At 41.3% G+C, this 18,177-nt stretch overlaps 1 protein-coding gene across 1 annotated transcript in view; it reads right to left on the bottom strand.

Moving 5' to 3' along the window:
• Window positions 1–17,087, bottom strand: part of Efcab11 (EF-hand calcium binding domain 11) — a 160,317-nt gene extending 143,230 nt beyond the window's left edge. The window contains exons 1-3 of the mRNA XM_052738198.1: window positions 16,947–17,087; window positions 16,384–16,479; window positions 11,713–11,758 (exon numbers count right to left, since the gene is read on the bottom strand). Of these exons, the coding sequence (XP_052594158.1) occupies window positions 11,713–11,758; window positions 16,384–16,479; window positions 16,947–17,021 (217 nt within the window). The 5' untranslated portion in view covers window positions 17,022–17,087. The remainder of the gene's footprint in view (window positions 1–11,712; window positions 11,759–16,383; window positions 16,480–16,946) is intronic.
• Window positions 17,088–18,177: the final 1,090 nt, after the last annotated feature.

The following is an 18,177-nucleotide window of genomic DNA, read 5'->3' on the forward strand; positions in this document are numbered from 1 at the left end:
ATTCCTTTAATCCTGAAGAAAGAGATGCTCTGAGAAAAATAATTTGATATTGATCTCAAGACTGGTAGAAGGAAAAATACTAGAAGCTTGGAGACAAAAGCAGGTCTTCACAGTCAATTTTCAAACAAGACACTAAGCACCTACATTTGATCTCAACCTTCCAAACCAATCCTTTCAATGCTACCTCCTGAATTTCTCAGATGTCTAATTTACTTAGTGACCTTTTGAAATACACTTTAAAAATTAAATTATGGAAAGAAGTATCCTAATGATTTAGTTGAGAAATGGATGTGAAAGGCATTCTTGTATATTAAATGCAAGGAAGTGCATACTGGAGTAAGTCCCCAAGCATATTATTAACATAAGAGAACCCAAAGTCTGTAGTCAGTTCTGAAAAACTCCAGGGGAAGCAACCCTTTGGCCATAATGAATCTGAGAAAATGTGCCAGAATAAGGCAGTGTTCATTATACATAGAACTCAGTCGTAGAAGAGGCTGTGCCATGTACTGAATATGGAATACTCGTGCCTGTACATTAAAACTGTCCAAAGGAAGCTCCCTGACTACTGAAAATGACGAGCAAGCTGAATGATGCGGCATTCCGCCACTAGAAAGTCATCAAGTTCATGATCAGAAGTTATCTTCTGCCACAAGTCAAACCTCTCTCAGACATCAGAACTAAGAAAACCAAAAGAAGAGGGCAGTAGAGATGGCATACTACAGACCAGCCATTACTTCATTGCAGTGCACTCTAACACACACAGAAATGCTTCTGGAATGAAGGTAGAAAACCTCATGCCAGAATTTATCCTTCAATAACACCCACGTTTTGCACTGGGGTGAAATCCTATGAATTTAACTTAAATGGGAACATCTTTTCATGTAGTCATATCTTAATAAATGTGAGAGCATTTACTAGGAGACCTAAGAAAATACTGAATGTAGGAAAAGTTACCCTGAAAATCAACATTTATGTCAAAGAACTTACTGCACAGTAAAGAAAATCTGTCTTTCAGAATCCACACCTCCCTGTATACTTCAGAGAACTAAAGAAAGTCAAGCTAATCTCCCAGTTAATTCCTACAGTTGAGGAAAGAAACTCTTCAGTGTGGGGCTAGAGAAATAGCTCAATTGGTAGAGTGCTTGCCAAGAATGCAAGAGGCCCTGAGTTCAAATCTCAGCTCTGGATTAAACCAGGTATGGTAGGCAATGCCTGATGTCCCAGAACTGGGGAGGTAGAGGCATCTTCAGCTGCTTAGAGAGCTTCAGAACAACCTGAGCTGCATGGGACTCTCAAAGAAGAAAAAACAAACATGTACAATCCAAACTACAACTAAAAATTCTTCATGAAGTTAGATACTTAGTTCAGAATCAGAAAATATAAAAAAGACAGAGACCTATGCAAAGGATGACTGTTAAGGTGCCTTCAGCCACAGTCAAACTCAACAGAACAGAAAAGTCACAGGACAGAGAAACAGCACACAAAACTACGGAGTAAGGGGAAGAACCCTGCACTAACTATTGGGACTACTGACTATCAGGGGACTCTTGGGACAGAGAAACCCAATCAGCACTAAAGAAGTAGGAAAGTCTCCTGCCAAAAGACAGAACTCGTTGTAGACTGGAATACAAACACAGAAACCCTAAGAGGAAAAAATGGAGGAAACATTTCACCAAAACATGACAACTAAGTGAACGTCAAAGAAACAGTATTTTGAATATTTTGAAAGTGTGAAAATTTTCAGTAGGAAATTAAAAGCATAGGGAAACTATATTAAGTTAGGGATTAGGTAAAACACCTGTTCTTCTGAAAATATTGTTCTAACATCCATACTTCATATAGGGTATCTAAGCATATATATATATATATATATATATAATTTCATTTGTATATGTGATAATATATATGAATTAAATATATATACACATTTCACTTGTATATGTGATATATATAAATGAAATATATATGATATATTAATGAAATATATATAAATAAAAAATATACATATATAAATGAAATATATAAATGAGCTGGGGAGTTAGTTCAGTGGTTAGGAACACTTGCCACTTTTGCAAAGGACCTGAGTTTGGTTCCCATCACCCACATTGGGCAGTTCACACATGCCTGTTAATCCAGTTCCAGGGAATTCAATGCCCTCTTCCGACCTTTGTGGGCACCTGCACACACATGGTGCACATACAGAAAAGCATACACATATGCATACAATAAAAACTAAGAAGAAATAAATGTGTTTTCATCTAAGTACCAGGAAGCTATCTCACAATAGCACAGGAGAGGATGCTCAACAGTGAAGAGCATTTGTTGCTCTTGCATAAGACCTGGGTTTGGCTCCCAGCACACACATGGTGATGCACAACCATCTGTAACCCTCGCTTCAGGGGACCCAAGCCCCTCTTCTGACCTCCAGAGATCCTAGGCACTCATGTGGTATGCATATACATGCAGGCAAAATACCCACACACATAAAATAAAATAAATCTTTAAAAGATATCTTACCATATGATACAGTATATGAAAATATAATTAACAATTAAAAATACCATGGCACTGTGCTTCCTGCAATATAAAAATGGTATTGGAAGGCTGGGCTATAGTTCACTGGTCAGCACCTGACCAGGGTACATGAGGCCTTGGGGTTCAATCCTTAATATCACAAACAGTAAAGAAGGATTTAGACTTGGCCTGTGAAAAGGTCACTGCGTAAAGAGGCAAGGTTGGCAGTGAGTTTTCAGTAGTCTCTCCATCAGGAATGGTGTCTGTGGAACTGATATTTATTCAAGGTTTGCAGAAATAAGACCTGCAAATGCAAACAAATCTAAGTAACTGAATAAAACTATTGAGTATTACTCATTAGATACTACAAGTGTATACAGAAAATATTTACTTGTTTTTCTTCACATATTCAAAATTTTTAAATGTAAAATTTCACAATGTATAAAAGTAGAGAGAAAAAATACACCAAAAGACCAGAGAAACATGACTATGATGTAATAAACATATAGAAGAAAGACAGCGGAGACTATAAATCCCACTGCTTACTATTCTTTCTTTGGTATTTGGTAGACTTCACTACTGTAACCATCCGGGCCTAGATTCTTCTTTACAGGAAGGATTTTCACTAAAAAAATTCCATTTCTTTAAGAGAGACAGCACTGTTCCCATTATCTCTTTCTTCTTGGCTTTCCAGTAGGTTGTCTTTCAAGAAATCTAGCGATTTTGTCTAAGTTGCCAAACTGTTGACATAAAGTTGTATATCCTAGTTATCCTTTAAATAACTATGGGATCTACCTCTGTCATTCATGAGATTAGTAATTTGGGGGCCCCACCTATGTGGGTGAGCTTCTCAGTTTTATTGATTCACTAATAAAATAAATAAAGCAGCTCTTAATGTCTTCATCTTTCTCTTCTCAGTTTCAATGATTTTCACTTTAATCTTTGTCATTTCTTCCTCCCACTTATTTGGGGCCTCATCTGCATCGCATGTACAAATACATGCACATTTACCCAGACTAGTTGCTCTTTTTGGAGTTAAAAGTGGAAACAGAGGTCACCAATTTGAGACTGATTTTCTTTTTCATAAGACAGAAACTTAGCACTACTTCCTAAGTACTATTTTCAATGCAGCTCATAAAGATGTGAAATGTTGCCTTTTAAGTCAAAATATCTTCTAACTTTTCCCTTTGAATTTATTTGACCTATAGGTTATTTAGAAACGTGATAGTTTCCAAATAGCTGGGACTTTTCCCAGATACCCCCTGCTATTGATTATAACATAATTCAACCACAAAGAGCAAATATACTGTAAGGTGTAGTGTGCTGTGAAGACTTGTGAAGAACTTGCCCAGCGGTTCCTGAGGGGAGACCTCTACAGATGACAAGTGGGTCAAGCTGGTGGCTGATGGTGCTGTGAGGTCATCTACAGCTTCACTGACTGGAGTCTACTTGATCTATTATCCACAGGAATGTAGAAATGCCAACCACCATGGAAGACTTACTGTTTTTCTCCTTCATTTCATCTGTCTTTCCTTTCGTGTATTCAGAATTTTGAATAGTGGTATAAATGTTCAAAACTGTGTAGTATTCTTGACGGACTGACTCCTGTAACTCTGAAATGACTGTGTTTACCCTGCATTACTCCTTCTCAAGTCAGCCTACTGTACTTTACCTTATCTAGCTTTCTTCTCATCTCTATTAGCACTATAATTTTGTCACCCTCTTAACGGTGCCTTTATATTTAAAATGAACTGTGCGAGAGCCAAGGAGACACCATTACAGGTTGCTCAGTCTTCTATCAGAGATCAGGCCTCAGTTTCAGTTTCCTGAGACTAAGCAAGTCCTTTCTGAAAGAAAGGGCCATCAATCACCAACGCCCCCACCCCCAACAGCAAGGAAGAGGGGAACTGCATGGTATCAGGCCTGAGCCAGTCCCCACAGTATCTCAAGGCAAAACCAAATAAGGACAGAGCCTGGAACTTGTCCAGACTTGCCCCAAAATGGAAAAACTGTAGCCCTAGTCAGCTCCTGCCAGCCCTAACCAATCAAGAAGATACTAATGTGATTGTCATTTGCATAAACCAATCTTAAATAGAATGACCTCACTGTCTTTAGAATTCCTTTAGCTGTGTATAAAAGGAGGCTGCAAGTTTCTCTCAAGGTCGCCATTTTGCCTATATGTCAGATGTGTGGCCCCAAGCATGCTGGAACTCATACTCTCAAGATAATAAATGCTCTTTCTGATGCCATATGTGGATGGTAGTCTTTTGTGGGACTTTTCCAGGACCCTTACAGACTGTTCTTTAAAAATAAAACAGAAAGTGAGGAGAACTCTATATTCACTGAAGTTCTCAATATTATCAGAATGTTGCAGAAACATTCCAAATTATAGAGTTCTAACACCAAAAACTAGTTCCTGTAGTAAAAGTGGAAAAGCCATTAAGGACATTATTAGATCAACTGGTAAAAAAAATAGAATATAGATGGTAAATTAGATAGAAAGCAATGTACTAGGAGAAGATATAATATAAAGGAACAGATGATAAGGCAAATGGGAAGCTATTAACACTAAATGAATTTGGATAAAGGGTATAAAGCTGTTTTCTTACTATTTTTATTTTGTAGCTTTTGTATACTTCAAATTTCCTAAAGAAGGGCACAGTTTTGAAAAATCGACCCAGTGTGATCTGGGTCCTAGTTCCTCATATGAAAGAGGGTTTGCCCACTCGCTAGCTGACTCTATCTGTCTCCCCTGCTCCTTTCTCCGTCTTCATCAGACCATTTTGTTACGCACAGAAACAACAAACAAAATATCTCCTGACTCATGGCCACTCCAAACTTACTGAAAAACTCATCTACTCACACTGTCTCACTTTATCACTCACCTGGCTGATGACATCACCATACACTAATTCTGCTTGCTGGAGTCACACTTACTTCCAGGTTGCCAACTCCAGTGGCTACCCCTCATTCTGATACCTGACCTGCGAACAGGTCACTGGCCACTCTCTACTTCCTCTGGCTTTTCAACTAACATTCAAGGTTTTCCTTCTGTCATTCTGGTCTCCTTTATCCTTTCCACATTCTTTACCTGACCCCATTAAATAGAGTTCCTAAGTTCTCAGTCCACCTATCTCTGTCCAAGTAGTTTCATCCCATCCATGATTTTAAAAAATCATCGACATGCTAATATTCCCAATTTTATTTCTTTATCCCAGAGCTCTCCTGAGTTCCATATGCAAACACTTAATTGAGCTGACATATGGATTAAGACTTCTGAAATTAAGACATCCTAAAAAAATGAACTCTTGACCTCCCCCGGCTTTAAACAGTCAATCATTTCCATTCCTTCTATTTCAGCCTTACTCTTAGTCCTCCAGCTGCTCAGCTCAGAAAACAGCCTCAAAGCCAGACATGGCAGGGTGGGGCATGCCTGTGTTCCCAGCATGCAAGAGGCTGAGACAAGAGATCAAAATTATGCAGCCACTGTTGGCTACATAACAAGACCTAGTCTGTGACAGTTAATCTGAATTGTTAATTCAGAGGGACTTAGAGTCACCACAGAAACTCACATGTCAGTGAGGGAGCATCCAGATTAGCTTGAGGTAGAAAGTCCACCCTAAATGTGGGCAGTAACATTCCTTTGGTTTGGGTTTGAGCTGAATAAAGGAGAGGAAGCTGAGTGTAAGCACTCATTGAGCTCTCCTTCCTGGCTGTGGAGGAACTGTGACCAGCCACCTTGAACTCCTTCCACCACGACTTTCTGCTGTGAAGGACTGTACCCTGGAAATATGGGCCAAAATAAACCTGTTCCTCCTTAAGTTGCTTTTGTCGAGTATTTTAGCACAATAACAAGACAAGTAATGGTCTCAAAACACACACACACACACACACACACACACACACACACACACACACGCACAGTAAAATGGAATCATCCTATGGGTATTACATTATAAGTGACGTTTTTGTCTTCATGGTTTTGAATGGTTTAACATTTCCTACTACAGACTCATCGTGCTTGTAAGTTAACTAAATCAAAATGAAAAGAACTTCTTGATAAGTCTTTCTTGATGTCTTCCTTTAATTTATGTTGTTATGATAAAACACCCTGACAACAAGCAGTCTGGAGGGGGAAAGGTTTAGTGTAGCTCACAATTCCGGGTCCCAGACCACCACAGTGGGGATGTTGCAGTGGCAGACTTGCTGGTCCACGGTCAAGAACACAAAGAAATGAATGCATGCCTGCCTGGTGCTCAGCTGGCTCTCTCTCCTGTACCGTTCAGAGCACAGTGGTGCTGTCCATATTCCGGGCAGGTCTTCCCATCTCCATAACACAATTAAGAAAGATTCCTCGTAGGCAAGCCCACAGGAGCCAGCCTGATCTCGGCCACTGTCACTGGGACTCTCTGTCCAGGTGGCTCCTGGTTGTGTCGAGCTGACAATTAAAATTAACCACTGCTGTGAAGGAGAAGGTGTCTCTGTGCAACCTCACGCCATCATATTGCTAAAAGAAAAAGAGCTGAGGAAAAAAATAAATAAGGCCCAGCTGATGTGAGATATTCACAGAGAAGCAGTGGAGAGTGGCATTAACAGTGACCAGCTACACCATGATGCTCATATGCGCTGAAGTCAGGGGTAGCTTGGAGGAGTGCTTTTCTTCTCCTGGACATGGGCACTATAATTAACAGTGAGCAGGAGGAAAACTGGGCAGATTGCAGAGATGCAATCAGGGACTGGATATACTGTGGATGAAAAGATGGCCGGAGCCGTGAGGGCTCCATAAAAGGAGCAGAAGTGGTACAGGAACCTGAATATGCCATCCTACGCCTGTGCCATGGAGAGAAGAGCTTGAGAAGGAATGATCTCTGCCATTGCCTCAGCCAGTATCAGAGAACATCAGAAGTATACTGAACAGTTGCCCCAGCAGGCATGAGTCAACCTGGCAGCCAGGAAGAGACACCGAGTCACAAAGGTAAATCCAACTAGCCAGGCCTTCCACACCCTTCGGAACCTCAGTGACACAGAATTCCACATGGCAAGTATGATCCCCAAAATAGCAGGGATGAGTCAGTAACTAGCAGCGAGGGGTGTGGGGCTCAGACTAAGGAATGCTGGAAGGAGCATGAGTCCCACACAGCAGGAAGAACACAATGACTTAAACTGTGTGAATAACCGAAATGATCAGCCCTCCCCACATCAGCAGAGACCACCATAAAAAAAAAAAAAGCATTCAAGAGAGGAGGAGAGACCACGTCCATCCAAGTTGGAAGACGTACTAGCTGAGGTTACAGTATCTCCTACTGCGTTTTCTCTCTTTATTTTTAGTTTTATTGGTACTTTTCTACTTCACTTGTTCTAGTTTCCTTTCTGTTGCTATGATTTTAAAAAAAGTGCTGACACAAAGAACATTAAGGGAAAAGGGGTCTATTCAGGTTACAAATCCAGGTTATGGTCCATCACTATGGGAAAAGGCAAGGCCAGAACTTGAAGCAGTCAGCCACAACCACGGTCAATAGCAGAGCGAACGAACACCTCTGTGCCCCTGTGCTCAGCTCGCTCTCCACTTCCACGGTCCAGGATTCCCAAACTCAGGGAATGGTGCCACCACAGTGGGCCAGGTCTTCTCACATCAGTACGATCAAGACAACGCCCCCCGAGACATGCCCATATGCCCATCTGATTTAGACAATCTCTCACTGAGAATCTCTTCCCAAGAGGTTCTAGATTGTGTCAGACTGATAATTAAATCCATCATACTTGTTTTGTTTTGGCTTACTCCTTGTCTGAACATAACTTCTATGGCTCGTCATAGAGTTTTTCTGAATACTCTTTCTTTGTCTGTACCTATTCTATATTTCCTCTACTATTTATCACGCTTCTAACCCATACATTTACACTCTCCCACTTCTATCCCATACGTTAACACTTTCCCTCTATTCATACTTTATTCTGCCATTCTCTCTTTTCCAACTCCCATCTTACCACTTAACTACCAATACCTTAGCTTTAAAAAAATAGTAAGTACTATTAACAATTAACCTATTTCCCAAACAGTTCCCCAATACTTCTGTTTCTGAACCAAGTTAACACACGGCCCTGTCAAATCATTATGTCTATTACTGCTTGCTTACAATCATACCTTAAGTAACTAACATCTTAGTATACACAGCACTGTCTGTGACCCTGCACTCCCAGTTTGTGTTTAAGGAGTGACTTCTTCTTTTTTTTTTTTTTTTTTTTGGTCTTTCGAGACAGGGTTTCTCTGTGTAGCTTTGCGCCTTTCCTGGAACTTACTTGGTAGTCCAGGCTGGCCTCGAACTCACAGAGATCCGCCTGGCTCTGCCTCCCGAGTGCTGGGATTAAAGGCGTGCGCCACCATCGCCCAGCAAGGAGTGACTTCTTAAAATTGACTATGACTGTGTTTCTACACCTGGGCTATCCACCTCCACCAGTTGTGCTTGCTTCTGAGGACAGTATTCTTCTCTTGAAATAGCACGCAGGTCATGTCTGGTGCCCTGAACACCAAGGGGTCTTAACTACTGAGCTAGACCTCCAGTCCAGTGGAGATATTTGGATGCACTAAATCTGTAGATTGCCTTTGCTAGTACACCCATTTTCACAGTGTTGATTCTGCCAATCCATGAGCGTGTGAGATGTTTCTACCTTTGGTTTCATCTTCAATTTCTTCAGAGTTTTAAAATTTGTACTGTAGAAGCCTTTTGTTTTCCTGGTTAGGTTTACCCCTGGGTTTTTGGTTGGTTTTTTGGCTTTGAAGCTAGTAAGAATGGGATTGCTTTTCCTGATTTCTTTCTGAGCATGTTCATTATGTATGCAGAGGAAAGCTACTAATTCTTGTCTTTATTTTATACCCTGCTCTTTTGCTGAATGACTGTCATTTTTAAGAGTTTTCTGATGGAGTCTTTAAGGTCTCTTATCATCTGCAAATCAGCATAATTTGACTTGTCTCTTACTTGTCTTCAGTTCTGTCTCTTGTGTTATTCCTCTAAGGATTAAATGACCATACGGAATAAGAGTAGAGAATGTGAATATACATCTTTTGGGTACAGACTTAAAGGACTCTAAATTAACATACCACCAAAATACCTACATGTGATGGCTATTCTTGGTTGTCGACTTGACTACATCTGGCGCTAACTAAAATCAAAACGTGGAGGGCGTACCTGTGAAGGATTTCTGCCTAACTGGAAGTAGGAAGATCCACTTCTAATCCAGATCTTAAGGCAGGTACACACACACCATTAATCTGATCTTGAGGTGGGAAGACACATCTTTAATCTGGGCCACACCTTCTGCTGGAAACCCATATACAGACATGGAACAAGGAAGCTTTTGCTTTTTGGCTGCTTGCCCTCCCTTGCTAGCAAGTCCATTCCTTCACTGGCATTACAGCCTAATTCTTTAGGATTCCAGTGTATACTGAAGCCGAGCTGAGACATCCAGCCTGGTGAACTGAGCAACTTCTAGATTCTTAGACTTTCCATTCACAGTTAGCTATTGTTGGATTAGCTGGACCACAGCCATTAAATCATTCTAATAAATCCCATATATATATATATATATATATATATATATATATATATATATATGAAATATTTGTAGCATATATTACTGGTAAATACACTATCCCCTCAAAGTCTTAAGAGCTTTTGAAAACCAAGGAATAAAATTCACACACAACCACACAAATTTAGAACAATGGACAAAAGTCATGGAAATGCTTCCTTAGGATATGATAAACAAATGTCCCTTGATATAAGACATGATGCTCAGCTTCTACAATAAAGTTTTATTCATGACAAGAATAAAATTATGTTGTTAGCTAGAAAATGGGTGCAACTAGAGACCATCCCATTACATGAAATAACCAAGGCACAGAAAGACTAATTTTCTCTTATTTGAAGGTCCTAGACTTCTTTAGAGATACATAACCTCCCAACACACACACACACACACAGAGCAGACAAGTGCACACACATATGCATGCAGCATAAAAGCAAAAGGAATACTGAGCCGGGCGGTGGTGGCGCACGCCTTTAATCCCAGCACTTGGGAGGCAGAGGCAGGCGGATCTCTGTGAGTTCGAGGCCAGCCTGGACTACCAAGTGAGTTCCAGGAAAGGCGCAAAGCTACACAGAGAAACCCTGTCTTGAAAAACCAAAAAAAAAAAAAAAAAAAAAAAAAAAAAAAAAAAAAAAAAAAAGGAATACTGAGAGAAGGAAAGAGATTAAGGTGAGGCAGACAGAAGTTGAGCTATAGGAAAGGAATGGAAAGACAATAAAGATGGTCAAAGAACATAATTCACTTGAAAGAAATTATCTTCATGAAACCCATCATAATGTATCATAAATCTACACCAATAAGAAAAAAAGAAGAAATAATAGCAACACAATGGCAGCAAGGTTATGGGAAAAGAGGAACCTTTCATCACTGTTGGTGAGAATGCAAACTGGTGCAGCCACCCTAGAAAGAAGTATAGATTTCTTAAAACCCGAAACTAGAATTACCATATGACTGAGCTATACAGCTCCTGGGTCCTTCTGGAGATGTTTGCACATCCATGTTTACTGCTGCACTATTAATAACACTTGAGAAATGGAACCAGCCTAAAAAGTCCATCACAAGATGAATGAATAAAGAAAATTTAACACACAATGGAATTTTATTCAGCCATAAAGAAAAAATGAAACCATGGCATTTGCAGAAAATGAATGGAACTGCATGTTAAGTGAAATATGCCAAACTCAGAACAACAAATACTCTCAAATATGGAACTTGGATTTTTAATGTGAGGATGGGGACTATGTACAGGTCATGAAACTGGAAAGGGGACCTTGAAAGGGAATGAAGAAATCTTAAGCACAGAGGAGAGGAAGAAAAAAGAGAAAGTTAAAGAACACATGTGACATAAAAGCAGATGGGGGGCTGTGAGGTGAGGAAGGGAACCAGCCAGAGGGGACTGGGAAAGATGAGGAAAAAGGACAATATGTACATGAAAGTACTAGACTGAAACCCAGTACTCCGTACACTAAATTACATTTTTTTTTAATTTAAAGCTCTTCTTTTGAATAATGAGAAGCAAAGACATGTTTAAATATAATGCACAATCTACTTGACTACATTGTTCTTAATTTCAGTTTTGTGAATGTCTACTAAAAATATTAACTTTCACATTACCAGAAGTGTTGGGATTTACGGGAGACATCACAGAATCCGCTTCTATCTAGAAAAGAACAAAGATTGAAAGGACGTGAAATTTTATCAGATGTTTCAAAGTATAAGTTCTGAATTCCTGGGGAATGGAAAGACATGTATTTTATGGGAAGACAGCTTTACTGAACCTAGTAGACAATAACCTCACTTGACATTCTGATGGTCGTTTTTCTCATTCGTTAACATCCACAACGGATTCAAATCTGCCATGATACCCCTCAAAGCTTTACTCTACTTACCAATAGCTTAATATATGAAATCAATCTGGCTGTACTATATAGATTATAACCTAAAATATGACCTTTCTGTTTTATAAAAACAAAAAGTAGTTGTTACAATAGCTTTATTCTTCCATTTTCCTGATGTTAAAAGTACCCCAAGCCAGGTATGGTGGTTCACACCTATAATCTCAGCACTCGCGAGACTGAGGCAGGTAGGGAGGGACTCAAGCCTGCATGGCCACACAGTAAAAGCCTATCAATAAAAGAAGATGATAGAATAAAACAGTAATACATGATCAGTGCAGAAACATGAAGACTACAAATTATAGAGAAGACACTTTAAAATTCAGTAGATGCCGGGCGGTGGTGGCGCACGCCTTTAATCCCAGCACTCGAGAGGCAGAGCCAGGCGGATCTCTGTGAGTTCGAGGCCAGCCTGGGCTACCAAGTGAGTTCCAGGAGAGGCGCAAAGCTACACAGAGAAACCCTGTCTCGAAAAACCAAAAAAAAAAAAAAAAATTCAGTAGATACCACTGTTAACAGTTTGGTCTAGTGTAGCCTTTTGCCTGTTTTTGCCTAAGCAACACAAAACAGTTGAGAACACACTACATGTGAAGTTCTGGAGCCTGCTTTAAGTAAATATTAACACAGAAGCATTTCCCTCCCATTGGTGATTGGGGCTTTATATGTAAACATTAAGGAAGCCGAGCCTTGATGGTAATTAACAGTTTGTTTGTTTTTTTTCTGGTACCAGTTTTGAATCTTCCACAATCTTGAGTCCCCGCATTTCCCTGGCTTCCTCGTGTCCCTTCCCAATGGTTCCCAGTCCATCCTTGTCATGAATTCCCTGCCTGTCTTTAAATGCAGGCTTCCCCAAAGCTCTTTCCTCGGCATGGTGCCTTTCACACCCTACAGAAGCTTCCTACAGAGTGGCATTCAGTCTTACAATTTGAGCTACCCCTTATAAACTGAGCCCCCAAACTACCTCCAGCCCCCACCTCTCTACCCAAATGAGGTTCTTATTTAAGAGATGAAACCTCAAAACCCCATACAGTATCTAACAGTCAAATGCACAGGGAACACCTCATTCTCAACTGACTCTCCTGACCCACTTCCATCTGAGTTCTCTCCTGCTTGGCGAGGCCACCATCATTCACTGCCAGCATACCCAGGCAAACACCAGGGCATAGCTTGTCTCACTGCCACAAAGGGCTCCGAGATGCTTCATTGAACATTAGTCGCAATTCTCCAGTCTAAATGACACCTGTTATTGCTGCCCACCCACCAGGCCCCTCCTGTCTATTTATAAAATATCTTCTCTCTCTTGATGTCTATCAGTTTTCTAAGCTCTACACAAAAATGAAATTGCTTCAAAGCGGAAACTGTGTTTGTTCATCTTTACATCCCCAGCATCCAGCAAGCACTCCTCTTATTAAACAGACTTACTTCATAGACTTCATTCTGCAAACATCAATGTATAAATGACTTACTATATAAGTCCTTTGTGAAATGCTATTGTAGTGTGATGGTTGTTTAAAGTAACAATTCATAGTTAATTCTTCAAAATCACATTCTCTATGATGGGAATTTTTTATGTGTCTCATTTAATTTGCTAACTTACAATCAGTATTTAATTTGTTCAAACATTAAAAATTAAACTCTAGTACTTAATCTAGTATAAAATTTAAAATACAAGAAGGTATACATTGGGGACTGGAGAGATGGTTCAGTGGTTAAGAGCATGGGCTGTTCTTCCAAAGGACCTAGGTTTAATTCCCAGCACCCACATGGCAGCTCACAACTGTCTGTAACTCCAGGTCCTGGTGATCTGACACCTTCATACAGACATACATATAAGCAAAACACCAATGTATATAAAATAAAAATAAATAATTAAAAAAGAAGGTATACATTGAACATTTTCTCTCTGATAAAAGTTTACTGTATGCACGGCTGGCAGGTGAATAGGTGATTTGCCCTGATCCTGCTTAATTGTTTACTGACCTGTAACGAGATATGTCATTTCCCTAAAAAATTAACTGTGAGGGCCATAGGTTATCTCAGCAGGTCAAAGCACTTTCTATCATGCCTGGTAACCTGAATTACTCCTGGGACTCACGTAGTCAAAGGGAAGAACAGACTCCCATAAGTTGTCCTCTGACCTCCACAAACTCCCCCATATACACCCATCCACAGAAATAATGTAAGTTTTTTAAAAGACCAAAAAAAAAAGTAAACTCTCAACCCAGGATGCAAAGTAAAAGTTGTTGAATTTCATCAAGTGTATGTACAGGACCACACTGCTGTACCTGTCACTAAATTCTTCGCATAGTCAACAGTTAAAATAAACTCCAGGGGGATAAAAAGCAAAATGAGAGAAGCTCTCTTTCCAGGTGAGCCCGGGTTAAATACAGTGCTTTAAAACATTCAGCCTTTCCGGGTCATCTGCCCGGGGAAAGGATTGCAGGTTAGCTGAGCAGCTGCAATTTCAGAGGCAGTCCAGGCTAGCACTCTGAACTCCTAACTGGCCTCTCAGGAGCTGAGCATCTCCACTTTCTGAATCCTGCAAGCCGTCTGCAAAACCTGTGTGTGCGTGTGTGTTTGTGTGTGCGTGGGGGGGGGGGGGGGGGGGGGGGGGGCAGAATATATTTACTGTGGAGTTGTGGTGCACTCAAGCGCGTGGAAGGGTACAGAAGTGGGGTATCACAGAGTCCCTGGCTACACCCTCTCATGAGAGCAGGAGAGCCCCTAGCTGTCAGTTCTGGGGAAAGGGAGGTCATTCTAGGCATAGGAGTCGGGCTGCTGCTGCTTGATGGTTACAGTTTACTCTTTTGAATTTGTACAGTGTCTTAACTCTGATTAGTTCCAGTTCAGCAGTTTATGAAGAATGGAGCCGTCTCTGGACTTCGTATAGCAGGCAAGCAGAACAGCACAAAGACAGGTAAGCAGGAAACTAGTTACAGAAATAGAAGGTTCATCGGGGTTCAGCTGCGTTCTAATTACCGGGAGGTATGAAGCCCTTTCTGGAGAGTAACAGCCACAGTGTTTCAAGTGCACCCTCCACGGTGAAAGAAGCAGTGTGGAAAGAAGTTAAGAACCTGAGGAAGTGGGCATGGTGAGAGCCAAGGCTGATTTCTGGGCAAGGCAGTTTCTGCACTCCTGCATTCACAACAGCTGTGACTACCTGCACAAGCCTGGGCCTGTCAACACTCTGCCAGGGAAGGGGAAGAGGCTCATGGGACCCTGCCCTCCCTGAGGATTTATACAGCGTTAACAGTTGATAGGGAAAAAGATATTTTCATCAGTGGTGAGACTGTGGCAAAGTGCCCATGTCCTTGTAAACAAACTCTTACCCATGTTCCCATAATCAACCCTAATGAAACTCACTGGGCCACTGTCTGTCTGTCTGTCTCTCTCAATAAAGAAAAAAAAAAGACAGGTAATAAAAAATTCAAATGTATATATCCTGAGACTTAGATAACCAATTATATTTCTAGGAATTTTGGTGTTTTTGTTTATTTGCCATTGTCCTAAAATGTTGTCTAGTCATGTAGTGCAAACTCCTGATCTCTCTGCTTCATGCTCCCAAGCACTGCAATTACATATCCATGATATATATATATGTAATATATATATATAATATATATTACATATATATGTAATATATTTACATATATATTCTACAAAGACAACTCATGTGTGTGTGTGTTTAGATGTAAAAGGATGTTCACTTCAACAATGCTTGCAGGAACTGACATTAATTCAAACAACAACAAAAGGTAAATGGACTAAAGAGAATACAACTAATTTTTAAGGTGGTAATGGTGTGTGCTTTGGAGTTGTCGCTAATGCAACGTGTTAAATGCATGTTAAAATAAGAGTATGCAACTAATGTTTTCAGTAGAAGACTATGACCACACATGTATGTAGAACAATTCAGAAGAAACTGGTTAAGTGAGACCCTAGTCTAGTGGAAAGAGAAGGGATTTTGTGGACTGTATGAGTGTATTACTTTTATCAATTAAAGAAAGCCACCCAGAAATTCTACTACATATATGAACTAGTAGGCAAATTCCTCCTATTACACACCGCCACCCTGCCTCCCAGCCTATCCTCTCTACCATCCCATATTTCTTATAAATTTTAGGAGATGTTTTGTCGGCTCCATTGACATAGATACCTAATTCGTGCCTGAGTTGGGCCTTTGGGGGGAGGGTGTGTGGAATCGGCACTGGAGACATCTTAGAAATGGCTTATAAATCAGCTCATAAATTTGCTCCACAGCTATCAGAAAGGAGTCCGGGCCAATTTTCTTTGGACACATTTCTATAGCATTATCTACCCCATCCAAAGAAGGGAGAAAAGAGAGGAAAGACGAGAGAGTAGCAGAAGAAGGGAGAGAGAAAGTTCTAACCTTGGAGGGTTTGTATCCAAACAGCATTACAATCGCAACCTTAAAGTCCTCTCGGCTTAAGTAGCCTTTGTTGTCTTCATCACATGCTTTAAATACCTAAGGAGTATTAAACATCCACAATTAGCCAGAAACCAGAAACACAAACATCTAAAACTCAGTCTGGTTGTGGGGCTTTTAAAATGCAGTTTCATTACCCTAGTTTTAATTCTCAAGCAATATAAACGCTGAGTTAAGATCCTCTCTCTGGCCCCCACCCCCAAAGTTTCAGCGGCTTGATCTCTAGGCTGACAAATCAATTCCTCTAAACCACTGAAATAAACCACGCCGAAGCTCAGTGTCCCGGGATTCGGAAGGTGATGCAAAGGGGGTGGGTGGGAAGAAAGAAGCTAATGCAGGTGGAGGTGTAGCGGGCAGGGAAGTGATCAGTCCTGCAGCTGTGACTTGGTTGTAAGCACAGTTCTTTTCAGAGCCAATTAGAACATGGCTGAGGGAGACCCAAGAGTGGTGACCGAAGTGGCCCTGGTCAAGCTGAGTCCGAACTCGGGTCGCGCTCCCACACCTACTTCCACCCATTTCCTGCGTTCCGAGGCCGTGGCTTCGCAAGTCCGCGGCCTGGCGCCTGCCTCTGACGAGAACATCGGCACGGACAGCGACGCCAACACCGCCCAGACCGACCCAGGCAGCTCCACTTCTCCAGAGGGAGCTCGAACAGCCCACCGCGGCCACGCCCACCACCGCTGGGACTCAACTTCACCGCGCAACTCCAACGTCTCCTCCCATTGGCCAGCCTCAGAGCCACTGGCGTTGATTTCGTAGTGTCATTGGTCAAACGCTCCGTTTAACAACGGGGAGGAGCTCCCAAGGCCCGCCCCCAGTACTTAGTCCCGCCCCTTCTCAGTTTTCTTGACTCCTTGAACGCCGCTGAGGGAGCTTGGGTGACTCCCGATGCTTTTTAAACATGTTCTGATTGCTTTCAGGCTTTCTATCAAACTTGCAATAAACTCTCTTTGATTATTTTGACTCACGTCTTTTCTAGACTTTGTAGGAGACTCAAAATAATGTGAAGAAAGCACACACACACACAATATTGAGTGAACTCCCCAGATTGATTTTTTTTTTTTTTTTTTTTGGTTTTTCGAGACAGGGTTTCTCTGTGTAGCTTTGCGCCTTTTCCTGGAACTCACTTGGTAGCCCAGGCTGGCCTTGAACTCACAGAGATCCGCCTGGCTCTGCCTCCCGAGTGCTGGGACTAAAGGCGTGCGCCACCACCGCCCGGCTCCAGATTGATTTTTAAATTAAGCCCATTGCACGGCGATCTCAGGGCAGCTACTAGGTTTATTTTCGCCCTCTTGGTAACCCCAGCACTTAACACTAAGACAAACGAGACTATCCGTTAGAGTGTTTACACAGAATTAATCAACCTCCGGGAAGCAATGAGGCTGACTCAAGGAACAGCACAAGCATCCCACAGGAGACATCTTTATACAAGAGGAGAAATGTGCACTAGAACTTCGTTTTCCAGACTGACTTATACCAGACTCCTCTACCCTTCTGGCAGATCAGTGAGATTGATAAGAACACGCCCATTTCAAAGGAGAGTCATTCAAGGTGCTGAGCTTTATGGGAACTCATTTAACTTTTTATCCTGCAGCAGATGCTAAAGTCTGAAGCAGCTGCCTTTTACAGCTCACCTATCTCGGAAAGCACGCTGCTGCTGTCTTAGCCCTGAGAGCCTGAGACTGCCTAAGAGCAGCCCCAGAAAGAGGGTGTCGTTTGTTGATTAACTACAAGAGA

This window comes from Peromyscus californicus, unplaced genomic scaffold (genome assembly GCF_007827085.1).
Source record: "Peromyscus californicus insignis strain IS unplaced genomic scaffold, ASM782708v3 Scaffold_15__1_contigs__length_86483966, whole genome shotgun sequence".
NCBI classification, from domain to species: domain Eukaryota; kingdom Metazoa; phylum Chordata; class Mammalia; order Rodentia; family Cricetidae; genus Peromyscus; species Peromyscus californicus.